Raw genomic sequence first — 16551 nt, 5'->3', positions numbered from 1 at the left:
TGCATGGAACTAGTGAAAGGAATTTAACTCTGAGGACCTTTAAAGGATGTTGATCCTGGCTAATTAAAAATTAGGTCTGTATTTACTGTCTTGGCTTCACCAACATCCACTTAATCCCTAACTCTTTGCGTTCTGGGTTCCATTCCCATAACCCTCAAGAAACTGCTCCCTCAAAGGTCACTAGGGAATCGCGGGTTGCCAAGGTCACAGCATCTTGGTCCTCACCCTCCTGAATCTTTTTGACTCACTTGACAGTGTAGGGCGCTCTGTCCCCCTCTTTGACACACTCTTCCTTCTTGACTTTTCTGTGATATGATCCTATCCTTTTACTCATCCCCTCTCTCTAATCATTCTCAAAGAAGCCAGAGAAGAAGTTGAAAGGGAAAGAAAGACATGGGTGAAAAATTAAGAGATTTTGTGTAAAGTATAGTTGAGCTCTCAGTAGTGAAAGAAAAGAGAGTTGCCTTTTGTGCATAATGAAGGTGATGGAGAAAATACTTGGGCCTAATGGTTCTCTCTGCTGACCACCAACAGGTTGGTTGCTCTTCAGAGAAGCCTTGGAATAAGAGATAAAAGGTGTGTAGCAGTCATTGTATGTTAAATAATTAGTGCTTCACACAGTGGTGGAGAGCACCAAGGCTAGAGGAATACACATCCACAGTCTGCAACTCCGAAATCCAAAACTCTCTGAAAACCATTTGGCAGCAAGCCCTGGCCCAGATATGATACTCTTTATGATCTTTACTGTACTCAGTGGTCTTTATTTATCGTACTTAATATTATTGAATGCAGAAATATTCAACTGTTTACTGATAGGATGCTGCCCCAGATCTCACAGGGTGTAGATGAATACATGGTATATGCACAGTATTACCGCTAGTATTGCCTGAGTTCTAATCCTAACACCACCATTTACTAAGTGGGTGGCCCCAGGTGAGTAGGGCTTCATAAAAGCGGAGAGGAAGCAATCCAGTGAAATAACTTATTTCCGTTTGATGTAAATAGACTAGCTTTAAAAAGGAACTAATACTTGCCCTATCTGCCCAAAGTGTTGTTGCGAGAATAGAATGAAATAAAGAATAGAAACAGCAAAATTAATAAAGAAAGCGTGCACTGTGAATGAAATTTTTCTTTGTTAAAATTGATAGTGAAACTTCTCAACTTGAGGCCGTAAAGAGGAATAAGGATTTATTTAAGGAAAATATTTTACTGTATGAATAATTCATAACTACAATGCTTAATCTCAGAAGTAGATAACCTACCCATCTAGGAAGACACAACTACACATAGATGAAGTATCTATTTGAATGTTCAACCCAAAGAAATTAAACAAAAACAAAAACAAAAACAAACCTGCAAAACTCCGCTAGTGTAACTGCAAAGAAAAAACTTCCAAGTCCGTACACATTGCTTCTAACTACCACAATGCCTTCATTTTTCCCCAGAGGATATAATTCTATATAATCCCTGAAGAGACAGAGAGACAGATAGAGACAGAGAGAGAGGGAAACTTGTGGTAACTCAGCTAGTCATCCCAGTATTAACTTCAGTTCAGTTAGGTAATGGTGATTATGTTTTTAAATAATTACTCTTTTTCTTTTGACTATCATTGAACCAGTTGACATTTGTTGAATCAACTGGCCTCCCAATCAACTGAGTTAAAAATTATATCTGACTGGATGGGCAAGCTGTTTTGTTGAATTAACTACTCAATATGGTAGAACTTTGTACATCCAGTCCAATTCTACTGATACTTAGACTCTCCTATATTGAGGATTGGTGCCTGTGACTTGTCTGCCAGGTATGTGGGGATGAGTCACCCATCCTATTTCTTCATTAGTTAGGGCTCTTACAAGTGAAGACTCAAAGGTCCCTGGGAGGACAGGGCCACAAGACAGCAGTAGAACAATTTCATATGATAAGCCTTTTGGCTTTTTTTTAAAATTTTACTTGAATTTTATTTTTTTATTTTTTATTTTTTATTATTTTTTTAACATCTTTATTAGAGTATAATTGCTTTACAATGTTGTGTTAGTTTCTGCTGTAGAGCAAAGTGAATCAGCTATATGTATACATATACCCCATATCCCCTCCCTCTTGCATCTCCCTTCCACCCTCCCTATCCCACCCCTCTAGGTGGACACAAAGCACTGAGCTGATCTCCCTGTGCTATGTGGCTGCTTCCCACTAGCTATTTTACATTTGGTAGTGTATATATGTCCATGCCACTCTCTCACTTTGTCCCAGCTTACCTTTCCCCCTCCCCGTGTCCTCAAGTCTATTCTCTACATCTGCGTCTTTATTACTGTCCTGCCCCTAGGTTCTTCATAACCCCTTTTTTTTTCAGATTCCATATATATGTGTTAGCATAAGATATTTGTTTTTCTCTTTCTGACTTACTTCACTCTGTATGACAGACTCTAGGTCCATCCACCTCACTACAAATAACTCAATTTCGTTTCTTTTTATGGCTGAGTAATATTCCATTGTGTATATGTACCACATCTTCTTTATCCATTCATCTGTCAATGAACACTTAGGTTGCTTCCATGTCCTGGCTATTGTAAATAGAGCTGCAATGAACATTGTGGTACTTGACTCCTTTTGAATTATGGTTTTCTCAGGGTCTATGCCCAGTAGTGGGATGCTGGGTTGTGTGGTACTTCTATTTTTAGTTTTTTAAGGAACCTCCATACTGTTCTCCATAGTGGCTGTATCAGTTTACATTGCCACCAACAGTGCAAGAGGGTTCCCTTTTCTCCACACCCTCTCCAGCATTTATTGTTTGTAGATTTTTTGATGATGGCCCTTCTGACTGGTGTGAGGTGATACCTCATTGTAGTTTTGATTTGCATTTCTCTAATGATTAGTGATGTTGGGCATCCTTTCATGTGTTTGTTGGCAATCTGTATATCTTCTTTGGAGAAATGTCTATTTAGGTCTTCTGCCCATTTTTGGATTGGGTTGTTTGTTTTTTTGATATTGAGCTGCATGAGCTGCTTGTATATTTTGGAGTTTAATCCTTTGTCAGTTGCTTCGTTTGCAAATATTTTCTCCCATACTGAGGGTTGTCTTTTCGTCTTGTTCAGGGTTTCCTTTGCTGTGCAAAAGCTTTGAAGTTTCATTAGGTGCCATTTGTTTATTTTTGTTTTTATTTCCATTTCTCTAGGAGGCGGGTTCAAAAGGATCTTGCTGTGATTTATGTCATAGAGCGTTCTGCCTATGTTTTCCTCTAAGAGTTTTATAGTGTCTGGCCTTACATTTAAGTCTTTAATCCATTTTGAGTTAAGTTTTGTGTATGGTGTTAGGGAGTGTTCTAATTTCATTCTTTTACATGTAGCTGTCCAGTTTTCCCAGCACCACTTATTGAAGAAGACTCTCTTTTCTCCATTGTATATTCTTACCTCCTTTATCAAAGATAAGGTGACCATATGTGCATGGGTTGATCTCTGGGCTTTCTATCCTGTTCCATTGATCTATATTTCTGTTTTTGTGCCACTACTATACTGTCTTGATTACTGTAGCTTTGTAGTATAGTCTTCTCTTTCTCAAGATTGGCTACTCGGGGTCTTTTGTGTTTCCATACAAATTGTGAATTTTTTTGTTCTAGTTCTGTGAAAAATGCCGTTGGTAGTTTGATAGGGATTGCACTGAATCTGTACATTGTTTTGGGTAGTAGACTCATTTTCACATTGTTGATTCTTCGAATACAAGAACATGGTATATCTCTCCATCTGTTTGTATCATCTTTAATTTCTTTCATCAATGTCTTATAGTTTTCTGCGTACAGGTCTTTTGTCTCCTTAGGCAGGTTTATTCCTAGGTATTTTATTCTTTTTGTTGCAGTGGTAAATGGGAGTGTTTCCTTAATTTCTCTTTCAGATTTTTCATCATTAGTGTATAGAAATGCAAGAGATTTCTGTGCATTAATTTTGTATCCTGCTACTTTACCAAATTCATTGATTAACTCTCGTAGTTTTCTGGTAGCATCCCTAGGATTCTCTATATATAGTATCATGTCATCTGCAAACAGTGACAGTTTTGCTTCTTCTTTTCCGATTTGGATTCCTTTTATTTCTTTTTCTTCTCTGATTGCTGTTCCTAAAACTTCCAAAACTATGTTGAATACTGTGGTGAGAGTGGGCAACCTTGTCTTGTTCCTGATCTTAGAGGATATGGTTTCAGTTTTTCACCATTGAGAATGATGTTGGCTGTGGGTTTGTCATATATGGCCTTTATTGTGTTGAGGTAAGTTCCCTCCATGCCTACTTTCTGGAGGGTTTTTTATCATAAATGAGTGTTGAATTTTGTCAAAAGCTTTTTCTGCATCTAATGAGGTTATCATATGGTTTTTATCCTTCAATTTGTCAATATGGTGTATCACATTGATTGATTTGCATATATTGAAGAATCCTTGCATTCCTGTGATAAACCCCACTTGATCATGGTGTATAATCCTTTTAATGTGCTGTTGGATTCTGTTTGCTAGTATTTTGTTGAGGATTTTTGCATCTGTGTTCAACAGTGATATTGGCCTGTAGTTTTCTTTTTTTGTGACATCTTTGTCTGGTTTTGGTGTCAGGGTGATGGTGGCCTCGTAGAATGAGTTTGGGAGTGTTCCTCTCTCTGCTATATTTTGGAAGAGTTTGAGAAGGATAGGTGCTAACTCTTCTCTAAATGTTTGATTGAATTCTCCTGTGAAGCCATCTAGTCCTGGGCTTTTGTTTGTTGGAAGATTTTTAATCACAGTTTCAATTTCAGTGCTTGTGATTGGTCTGTTTATAGTTTCTATTTCTTCCTGGTTCAGTCTCGGAAGGTTGTGCTTTTCTAAGAATTTGTCCATTTTTTTCAGGTTGTCCATATTATTGGCATAGAGTTGCTTGTAGTAATCTCTCATGATCCTTTGTATTTCTGCAGTGTCAGTTGTTACTTCTCCTTTTTCATTTCTAATTCTGTTGATTTGAGTCTTCTCCCTTTTTTTCTTGATGAGTCTGGCTAATGGTTTATCAGTTTCGTTTATCTTCTCAAAGAACCAGCTTTTAGTTTTATTGGTCTTTGCTATTGTTTTCTTCATTTCTTTTTCATTTATTTCTGATCTGATCTTTATGATTTCTTTCCCTCTGCTAACTTTGGGGTTTTTTTGTTGTTCTTCTTCTTCTTCCTCTAATTGCTTTAAGTGTAAGGTTATGTTGTTTATTTGAGATGTTTCTTGTTTCTTGAGGTAGGATTGTATTGCTATAAATTTCCCTATTAGAACTGCTTTTGCTGCATCCCATAGGTTCTGGGTCCTTGTGTTTTTATTGTCATTTGTTTCTAGGTATTTTTTGATTTCCTCTTTGATTTCATCAGTGATCTCTTGGTTATTTAGTAGTGTATTGTTTAGCCTCCATGTGTTTGTATTTTTTACATTTTTTTCCTATAATTGATATCTAGTCTCATAGCATCGTGGTCGGAAAAGATACTTGATACAATTTCAATTTTCTTAAATTTACCAAGGCTTGATTTGTGACCCAAGATATGATCTGTCCTGGAGAATGTTCCTTGAGCACTTGAGAAGAAAGTGTATTCTGTTGTTTTTTGTTGGAATGTCCTATAAATATCAAGTCCATCTTGTTTAATGTGTCATTTAAAGCTTGTGTTTCCTTATTTATTTTCATTTTGGATGATCTGTCCATTGGTGAAAGTGGGGTGTTAAAGTCCCCTACTATGATTGTGTTACTGTCGATTTCCCCTTTTATGGCTGTTAGCACTTGCCTTATGTATTGAGGCGCTCCTATGTTGGGTGCATAAATATTTACAATTGTTATATCTTCTTCTTGGATTGATCCCTTGATCATTATTTAGTGTTCTTCTTTGTCTCTTGTAATAGTGTTTATTTTAAAGTCTATTTTGTCTGATATGAGAATTGCTACTCCAGCTTTCTTTTGATTTCCATTTGCATGGAATATCTTTTTCCATCCCCTCACTTTCAGTCTGTATGTGTCCCTAGGTCTGAAGTGGGTCTCCTGTAGACAACATGTATACGGGTCTTGTTTTTGTATCCATTCAGCCAGTCTATGTCTTTTGGTTGGACATAACATTTAAATCCATTAACATTTAAGGTAGTTACCGATATGTATGTTCCTATTACCATTTTCTTAATTGTTTTGGGTTTGTTATTGTAGGTCTTTTCCTTCTCTTGTGTTTCCTGGCTAGAGAAGTTCCTTTAGCATTTTCTGTAAAGCTGGTTTGTTGGTGCTGAATTCTCCTAGCTTTTGCTTATCTGTAAAGGTTTTAATTTCTCTGTTGAGTCTGAATGAGATCCTTGCTGGGTAGAGTAATCTTGGTTGTAGGTTTTTCCCTTTCATCACTTTAAATATGTCCTGGCACTCCCTTCTGGCTTGCAGAGTTTCTGCTGAAAGATCAGCTGTTAACCTTATGGGGATTCCCTTGTATGTTATTTGTTGCTTTTCCCTTGCTGCTTTTAATATTTTTTCTTTGTATTTAATTTTTGATAGTTTGATTAATATGTGTCTTGGTGTGTTTCCCCTTGGATTTATCTTGTATGGGACTCTTTGTGCTTCCTGGACTTGACTGACTCTTTCCTTTCCCATATTAGGGAAGTTTTCAACTATAATCTCTTCAGATTTTCTCAGTCCCTTTTTTTTTCTCTTCTTCTTCTGGGACCCCTATAATTCGAATGTTGGTGTGTTTAATGTTGTCCCAGAGGTCTCTGAGACTGTCCTCAATTCTTTTCATTCTTTTTTCTTTATTCTGCTCTGCAGTAGTTATTTCCACTATTTTATCTTCCAGGTCACTTATCCGTTCTTCTGCCTCAGTTATTCTGCTATTGACTCCTTCTGGAGAATTTTAAATTTCATTTATTGTGTTGTTCATCATTGTTTGTTTGCTCTTTAGTTCTTCCAGGTCCTTGTTAAACGTTTCTTGTATTTTCTCCATTCTGTTTCCAAGATTTTGGATCATCTTTACTATTATTACTCTGAATTCTTTTTCAAGTAGACTGCCTATTTCCTCTTCATTTGTTTGGTCTGGTGGGTTTTTACGTTGCTCCTTCATCTGCTGCGTATTTCTCTGTCTTCTCATTTTGCTTAACTTACTGTGTTTGGGGTCTCCTTTTCGCAGGCTGCAGGTTCATAGTTCCTGTTGTTTTTGGTGCCTGCCCCAAGTGGGTAAGTTTGGTTCAGTGGGCTGTGTAGGCTTCCTGATGGAGGGTACTGGTGCCTGTGTTCTGGTGGATGAGGCTGGATATTGTCTTTCTGGTGGGCAGGGCCACATCCGGTGGTGTGTTTTGTGGTGTCTGTGAACTTATTATGATTTTAGGCAGCCTCTCTGCTAGTGGGTGGGGTTGTGTTCCTGTCTTGCTAGTTGTTTGGCATGGGGTGTCCAGCACTGGAGCTTGCTGGTCGTTGAGTTGAGCTGGCTCTTAGCATTGAGACAGAGATCTCTAGGAGAGTTCTCGCCAATTGATATTACATGGGGCCAGGAGGTCTCTGTGGTCCAATGTCCTGAACTCGCCTTTCCTACCTCAGAGGTTCAGGCCTGACACCCGGCTGGAACACCAAGACCCTGTCAGTCACACAGCTCAGAAGAAAAGGGAGAATAAAAGAAAGAAAGAAAAATAAAATTAAATTAAATTAAAAAGTTATTAAAATTTTAAAACATTATTAATATAAAAAAATTTTTAAAGTAAGAGAAAAAAAAGAAGAGAGCAACCCAACCAATAAACAAATCCACCAATGATAACAAGCGCTAAAAACTACACTAAGATAAACATAAAAATCAGAAACTAGTCAGTCGCATACAGCAAATCCCACGTCTGCGGTTGCCCCCAAAGTCCACTGCCTCAATTTTCAGATGGTTCGTTTTCTATTCAGCTATTCCACAGATGCAGGGTACCTAAGTTGATTGTGGGGATTTAATCCGCTGCTCCTGAGGCTGCTGGGAGAGATTTCCCTTTCTCTTCTTTGTTCGCACAGCTCCCGGGGTTCAGCTTTGGTTTTGGCCCCGCCTCTGCCTGTAGGTCACCCCCTGGCATCTGTTCTTCACCCAGACAGGAGGGGGTTGAAGGAGAGGCTGATTAGCGGGCTCTGGTTCACTCAGGCCAGGGGGAGGGAGAGGTACGGAGTGCGGGGCGAGCCTGCGGCGGCAGAGGCCGACATGACGTTGCACCAGCCTGAGGCGCGCCGTGCGTTCTCCCGGGGAAGTTGTGCCTGGATCACGGGACCCTGGCAGTGGCGGGCTGCACAGTCTCCCGGGAGGGGAGGTGTGGAGAGTGACCTGTGCTCGCACACAGGCTTCTTGGTGGCGGCAGCAGCAGCCTTAGTGTCTCATGCCCGTCTCTGGGGTCCACGCTGATAGCTGCGGCTCGCGCCCATCTCTGGAGCTCGTTTAGGTGGCGCTCTGAATCCCCTCTCCTCACGCACCCCAAAACAATGGTCTCTTGCCGCTTCGGCAGCTCCAGACTTTTTCCGGATTCCCTCCCAGCTAGCTATGGTGCGCTAACCCCTTCAGGCTGTGTTCACGCCGCCAACCCCAGTCCTCTCCCTGAGATCCAACCGAAGCCTGAGCCTCAGCTCCCAGCCCCGCCTGCCCCGGCGGGTGAGCAGACAAGCCTCTCGGGCTGGTGAGTGCTGCTCGGCGCCGAGCCTCCGTGCGGGAATCTCTCCGCTTTGCCCTCCGCACCCCTGTTGCTGCGCTCTCCTCCGTGGCTCCGAAGCTTCCCCCCTCTGCCACCCGCAGTCTCTGCCCGCAAAGGGGCTTCCTAGTGTGTGGAAACCTTTCCTCCTTCACGGCTTCCTCCCACTGGTGCAGGTCCCGTCCCTATTCTTTTGTCTCTGTTTTTTCTTTTTTCTTTTGCCCTACCCAGGTATGTGGGGAGTTTCTTGCCTTTTGGAAGGCCTGAAGTCTTCCGCCAGTGTTCAGTAGGTGTTCTGTAGGAGTTGTTCCACATGTAGATGTGTTTCTGATGTATTTGTGGGGAGGAAGGCGATCTCCACGTCTTACTCCTCCGCCATCTGGAAGGTCCTCCGCCTTTTGACTTTTATTTAGCACAATTCCAGGTAATCTAACGTACTTTCTGAGGAACTAAAGAAAATTTAAACCTATGAATGCAAGAACTAAAATCTGCTTGCTCAAAAGTGATGGAGGCTTGCTGATGTTAATATCTTTGCCATCATTCCAAGGGTGACTGAAGCTCATATTAAATGCTTGTCATATATTATAGTGTTTGTCTGCTAGATTATCATCTGCTTAGCTATAAAGGGGAATACCAAGGTTCATTTTAGTAGTACAGTGATTGCCGAAAGCCTCAGGTTACAGTTTCAAATATAGTGCTTTGACACAGCGCATTCCAATAGATGAGGGGGAAAAAAAGCCATTTATAAAACCTCCCCAAGGATTATACAGGAGTCCTTTGGGGGAGAATTAAGGGTGTGGGGGGCTAGAAATCAGGGTACCTGGCAATTTTTCTCATAGTTTTGTAGTTCGTTTTTACTTTGTGTTGCGAGTCCAAATAGATGCTTTAAAATATCTATGTATTCCCTTTCACCACCTCCCTGTCAGATCTATGTTTCTTTCCAGATAGATAGGTTATCTTAGTTAAGATTTAGTCATTGTAGATATGAATATCCGTATTGTAAAATAGTTTCCCTAAATCAGTCTTTTTTTCTTCTCTTTGTGGACTCAAGTTGAATAGTTTCAATAACACTTTTTATAAAGAATATAAAAGTTCTATTCACAAGGTCCATTTTATTTACGAATTTTTATTGCTTCTCATTATTTATTTTATTCAAAAGCAAGTATTACTAATCCGACTTAACAAAAGAAGAAACAGCTGAGTGAATTTAAATATCTTACCTGAAATCATGCAGCATTTAAAAATGTTCACATGTTGTTAGAGGGTTTGGAGCAACTGATTCTTTTAGTTTCCATATTTTAACTATATTGTTCTACGTTTAGCTTATTTCCGTTTAAAAAGGACTTTGTCATCAACTCCTCTTCCTGGAATGACTTGAAACATGTCATCAGTGCCATGCCAGCCGTGTCCTCAATGGAGGAGAAAAGCTGGGGTTGGGGTGCCTGAAACCCCATGACTGGCTAATGTGCAGGGTGGTTGCCAGGATTATTCTTGGTCCAAACCAAATACAGTACCATGGGCAGTGGCATAGAGAGAAATCAGAATCTTGAACAGATTGAATGTGTTTCACAACTGGAAAATGTTTAAAATGAGGATTATATTTTTGCTTCAGCATTTGTATAGCTCTTTGGATCATTGTTGGCCATTCCTGTGCTATGCTTGATTTAGGTCATTTGCTATTTATACTTGGCTTGGGGGTAATGAAAGGCACATTTTAGTGGCTCTGGTAAAACTGCAATCAGAACTGCAACTTTCCTCATCCTATATTGAGTCAGATTTAAATGGAGGAAGAAAACCCTGACATATCCTGTTTACATGGAAAGTCAGGGAATTCCCTGGTGGTCCAGTGGTTAGGACTCCACGCTCTCACTGCCGAGCGCCCAGGTTCAGTCCCTGGTTAGGGAACTAAAATTCCACAAGCCACACAGCACAGCCAAAAAAAACCAATAAACAAAAAACAAAAAAAACCAAAATAAACAAAACAAAAATAAAAACAAAAACAAATGGAAAGTCAAACCATGATATCATTCCTTTACTTAAGCCTCTCCTCTCTACCCATCTCTTTCTAGGTAGAACCCAACCTCTCTAAATGGTGATGGGGCCCTACACGATCTGCCCTCAGCTCCTGTACACCTCCTGCTACTTTCTAATTATAAACATTATCATGCATAAAGAAAGGTGGAGGAGTAGTATAATGAACACCCACTTATCCACCACCTAGATCTAACCATTCAAAACGAATTATAAAGGGCTGGGAGAGATGAGGTCCTGAGAGGGTTGGAAATGAAAGGAGAGAGGACACACCAGGTCAGGCTGTTAGAGATGTAATGGAGGATGGGCTGGGCTCCTTACACAGGGAGTGGGAGGTAGGGGTGGGGAGGGGAGTGGGGAAGAAGCCCCATTTGGGCTGTGGTTGGGGCTCATTCTCAGAGCAGCATTTGCTTTCCTTTGTTTGTTTCCCAGCTTTATAGAGATATAACTGACCTATAACATTGTGAAAGTTTAAGGTGTACAACATGTTGATTTGACATAGATTTCAAAATGATGACCACCATAGTGTTAGCTAACACCTCTATCACATCACATAATTACCATCTCCTTTTTTTTTTTTTTAATAAATTTACTTATTTATTTTTGGCTGCATTGGGTCTTCATTGCTGCACACGGGCTTTCTCCAGTTGCGGTGAGCGAGCACTACTCTGTGTTGTGGTGCGCGGGCTTCTCATTGCGATGGCTTCTCTTGTTGCAGAGCACAGGCTCTAGGAGAGTGGGCTCAGTAGTTGTGGCTCGCGGGCTCTAGAGCACAGGCTCAGTAGTTGCGGCGCATGGGCTTAGTTGCTCCGCAGCATGTGGGATCTTCCCAGACCAGGGCTCGAACCCGTGTCCCCTGCATTGGCAGGCGGATTCTTAACCACTGCGCCACCAGAGAAGTCCGCCATCTCCTTTTCTGTGGTGAGAACATTTAAGATTTACTCTTAGCAACTTTTAGTATTTAATATAGTATCATTAATTATAATCACCATGTTTTACATTAAATCTCCAGAACTTAGTTGTCTTATAATTGGAAGTTTGTACCCCTTGACCAACATCTCCCCATTTCCCCCACCCCAGCCCCTGGCAACCACCACTCTACTCTCTGTTTTTAAGAATTCGGCTTTTTTAGATTCCACATAGAAGTGAGATCATACAGTATTCCTCTTTCTATGTCTGACTTATTTCGCTTAGCATAATGCCCTCAAGGTCAATCCATGTTGTCACGAATGGCAGAATTTCTTTTTTTTTCTCATGGCTTATAATAGTTCAATATATGTGTGTGTGTGTGTGTGTGTGTGTGTGTGTGTGTCTGTGTATATATTTCCACACCATGTTTTTTTCCAGGTTCATTGAGATATAATTGACATATAACATTGTGTGAGTTTAAGGTGTGCAACATAATGATTTGTTACATATATATACTGCAAAATAATTACCATGATAAAGTTAGTTAACACACCCATCACCTCAGATAGTTACAATTTTTCTTTTTGTGGTGAGAACTTATAAAATCTACTCTCTTACCAACTTTCAAATATACAGTACAGTACTGTTAACTATAGTCGCCGTACTGTACACTACATTTCCAAAACTTCTTTATCCATTCATACATTGACAGACACTTATGATGTTTCCATATCCTGCCTATTGTGAATAATGCAGGAGTGCAGATATCTCTTTGAGATCCTGTTTTCATTTCCTTTGGATATATACCCAGAAGTGGGGCTGCTGGATCATGTGGTAGTTCTATTTTTTAACTTTTTGAGGAACCTCCATATTGATTTCCATAGTGGCTGTACCAATTTACATTCCCACCAACAGTGCACAAGGGTTCCCTTTTCTCCATCCTCACCAACAGTATCTTTTGTCTTTTTGATGATACCCGTTTAAAGAGGTGTGAGGTGATATCTCATGGTGGTTTTGATTTGCATTTTCCTGGTGGTTAGTGATGTTGAGCACCTTTTCATGTATCTATTGGCCATCTGTATGGGTTTTTTTGGAAAAATGTCTTAAAAAAGATAATGGTATGTTGTGTTTCCATTGTCATTTGTTTCAAGATATTTTTAAATTTCTGTTTTGATTTGTTCTTTGACTTATTGGTTGTTCAGGAGTGTGTTGTTTAATTCCCACATACTTATGAATTTTCCAGCTTTCTTCCTGTTATTGAATTCTAGTTTAATACCACTGTTGTTGGAAAAGGTACTTGGTATGATTTCAGTCTTTTAAAATTTGCCAAGATTTGTTTTGTGACCTATCATATGATATATCCTGGAGAGTGTTCCATGTGCGCTTGAGAAGAATGTGTATTCTGCTTCTGTTAGATGGAATGTTCTATATTTGTCTGTTAGGTTCATTTGATCTAAAGTATGGTTCAAGTCTAATGTCTCCTTATTGATTTTCTGTCTGGATAATCTATCCATTGCTGAAAGTGGGGTATTGAAGTCCCTACTATTATTATATCGTTGTCTACTTCTTTCTTCAGATCTGTATTTGCTTAATATATATAGGTACTCCAATGTTGGGTACACATATATTTACAATTGTCATATCTTCTTGATGAATTGACCCTTTTATCATTATATAATGACCTACTTTTCCTCTTGTTACCATATTTTTACTTAAAGTCTACTTTTTTCTGATATACGTATAGCCACCCCTGCTCTCTTTTGGTTTCTACTTGCATGAATTATCTTTTTTCATCCCTTCACTTTGTGTGTCTTTAAAGCTGAGGTGAGTCTCTTGTAGGCAGCATATAGTTGGGTCTTGTTTTTTAGCTACTCTGTGTCTTTTGATTGGAGAATTCAATTTATTTACATTTAGTGTAATTATTGATAGGTAAGGACTTGCTCATGCCATCTTATTCACTGTTTTCTAGCTGTTTTGTGGTTCCCTTGTTCCTTTCTTCCACTCTTGCTGCCTTCCATTACGAATTGATGATTTTCCATAGTGGTATGCTTTGATTCCCTTTGCTTTATCTTTTGTGAATCTACTGTAGCTTTTTGTTTTGTGGTGACCACGAGGCTTACATAAAACATTGTATGGCTATAACAGAATATTTTATGCTGATAACAATTTAACTTTGATCACATACAAAAACTCTCCCCTTTTACGCTCCCCTTTTATGTTTTTGATGTCAGAATTTACATCTTTTTTAAAATTTATTTATTTATTTATTTTTCGGCTGTGTTGTGTCTTCGTTTCTGTGTGAGGACTTTCTCCAGTCGTGGCAAGCGGGGGCCACTCTTCATCGCGGTGCGCGGGCCTCTCACTATCGCGGCCTCTCCCGTCGCGGAGCACAGGCTCCAGACGCGCAGGCTCAGCAGCCGCGGCTCACGGGCCCAGCTGCTCCGCGGCACGTGGGATCCTCCCAGACCAGGGCTCGAACCCGCGCCCCCTGCATTGGCAGGCAGACTCCCAACCACTGCGCCACCAGGGAGGCCCTACATCTTTTTATATTGTGCATTCATAACCGAATTATTGTAGCTATAGCTATTTTAAATAATTTTGTCCTTTAACCTTTATACTAGAGTTAAGTGGTTAACACACCACCATATTACAGTATTAGAGTATTCTGAATTCTTTACCAGTGTGTTATACATTTTCATGTGTTTTCATGCTGTTAATTTGCACTCTTACATTTCAGCCTGAAGATTCCTTTCAGCATTTCCTGTAAGGCAGGTCTACTGGTGATGAACTCCCTCAACTTTTGTTTGTTAGAGAATCTTTATCTCACCTCCATTTTTGAAGGACAGCTTTGCTAGGTAAGGTATTCTTGGCTAACAGTTGTTTTTCTTTCAGCACTTTAAATATGTCATCCCATTTTCTCTCCAAGCTTGCAAGGTTTTTGCTGAAAAATATGGTAATAGCCTCTTGGGGGTTCCCTTATATGAGAGAAAAAATTTTTTCTCTAGCTCTTTTAAAAATTCTCTCTTTGGCTTTGATTTAGATAGTTTTATTATAATGTGTCTCAGAGAAGACTGCCTTGGATTGAAATTTTGGGGTGACCTATTAGCTTTGAGAACTTGGATGTCCAAATCTCTCCCCAGGTTTGGGAAATTCTCAGCCATTATTTCTTTAAATAGTCTTTCTGCCTCTTTCTCCCTCTCTTCTCCTTCTGGAATTCCAATGATACAGACATTATTTCTCTTAATGGTTTCCCATTAGTCCCATAGGCTTTCTTCATCCCCTTTCATTATTTTTTCTTTTTCCCAGAGCAGCATTTAACTGGAGCTTTGCCCAGCCATGACCTCCCCCTCAGTCAAGACCAAATTCAAACCCTCCTAAACCTTCCTCAGCCTATGAAACCTTCCACAGACAAAGATTACACAACACCCTTCAATAGTCTATGTCAGTGTTGACCACTGTCAAGCGATTCTCCCTTAAGACTAAACTTGAATTCTTGCCATCATGTCCTTTCAGCCCATTTCCTCCTGTCCTTTTCTTGGGAGAGACAGAGCTGTCTGGATAATATCTCCTACATATTGACGTCAACAAATTTCAAGGCAGAAGTACTACATGATTTTCATCTATTTTTAAAAATCATAATTATCTTCTTCTTCAACAATCTTACTAGCTCTTTTGAACTTGACCACATCCCACGGAAAGAGGCAAGAGTTGAAATGGAAAACACACTGACAGTTCTCTTACTGGGTGACATAGAGCTAGTTACTGATCATGCTGAGTGTTTAGAAAGTAACAACTTCACAAAGGTGGTTGTGAACACTCAGCAAGGTGATCTACAGTAAATGCTTTAAGTGTTAGTTTTCTCCCCTGTCATGTTAAAGTCAGGGCTAATTATTTGTATTGATATTTTATTTTTTCCGTATTTCTCCTATTTGTTATTGAGACTAGTGCAAATGCACGCATATTCATGTCTAAACAGGATTAGTTACTTTGTGCTCAAATGTCTTGGCAGCTTTGCTATTGGGAGTAGGTAATTTACTATTCTGCTTGGCCCTGATTGAGATGTAAGGAGGTGGAATCACGCACACATGATTCTTCAGAGTACTATGTTCATAGCGCTGTCTATCTAGGTCAGGGTCCCTTAACCTCACACTTGACATTTGGGGCAAATAATTTTTATTTGTGGGGAGCTGTCCTATGCATTGTACAATGTTTAGCAGCATCCCTGACCTCTACCCACTAGATGCAGTAGCACCCTCCCCCCAAGTGGTGACAACCCCAAATGTCTCCAGGCATTGTCATTTGTCCCCTGGGGTGCAAAATCATCCTGGTTGAGAGCGGCTGCTCTTTGTTACTGATATAGATTTGCTTTGAAGAGAACAAAATGACTGCCACACCATCTGAAGTTGTCATCTGTGAACCTATGATCTCTAATTACTCTCTATTCCTGAACATTCTCACCCTACTGAGAAAAACATAGCTTTTCACCGAAAGAGGGTAGAGCACCAATGGTCTCCCTTCAGTGAAAATTATGAAGATGAATGCAGTAAAAGGAGTGCAAGGAGGAACTGTGTTTGTAACTTGTGCAAGTTTGATATCCTTGTGGGACCATTTTTCAAGCTGTCCAGATACACCTGTTATGCTTCTTTATGCCTTGACTGTCCCTCTCTTCCATGTCTGCAACAGGAATTCCTTCGAAAAGCCCTTTCTGACCACAAAGAGTCTGGGCATGAAGTCAGACTGCTGAGGTTCCAACCCCAGTTCTATTAATTTCCAGCTTTGTGATCTTGATTCCATGCCTCGGTTTCCTCATCTAGAAAATGAGGGTGGTGCTAGCGCTTACCTTATAGGGTTGTTGTGAGGATTAAATGTGGGGACACATGTAAAGCAGTTACATTCTGCCTGGCACATAATAAGCACTCAACAGAGTTTGGATTTTATTATTACTGTTACTATTATTAGTAGTATTAGTCTCTATG

The 16551-nt window shown here is 40.0% G+C and overlaps 2 protein-coding genes across 2 annotated transcripts in view; both read left to right on the top strand.

Annotated features, from left to right (window-relative positions):
• Positions 1 to 16540, top strand: part of CLTRN (collectrin, amino acid transport regulator) — a 67606-nt gene extending 51066 nt beyond the window's left edge. The window contains exon 6 of the mRNA XM_082447304.1: positions 14313 to 16540. Within this exon, the coding sequence (XP_082303430.1) occupies positions 14313 to 14430 (118 nt within the window). The 3' untranslated portion in view covers positions 14431 to 16540. The remainder of the gene's footprint in view (positions 1 to 14312) is intronic.
• Positions 14320 to 16551, top strand: part of ACE2 (angiotensin converting enzyme 2) — a 61269-nt gene continuing 59037 nt past the window's right edge. Inside the window, 1 exon segment of the mRNA XM_082447337.1 lies at positions 14320 to 14430. The gene's annotated coding sequence lies outside the window, so the exon portion shown is untranslated.

The sequence above is a fragment of the Balaenoptera physalus genome (assembly GCF_965194825.1).
Source record: "Balaenoptera physalus genome assembly, chromosome: X".
NCBI classification, from domain to species: Eukaryota; Metazoa; Chordata; class Mammalia; order Artiodactyla; family Balaenopteridae; genus Balaenoptera; species Balaenoptera physalus.
This window is presented reverse-complemented; position numbering and strand designations above follow the sequence as displayed.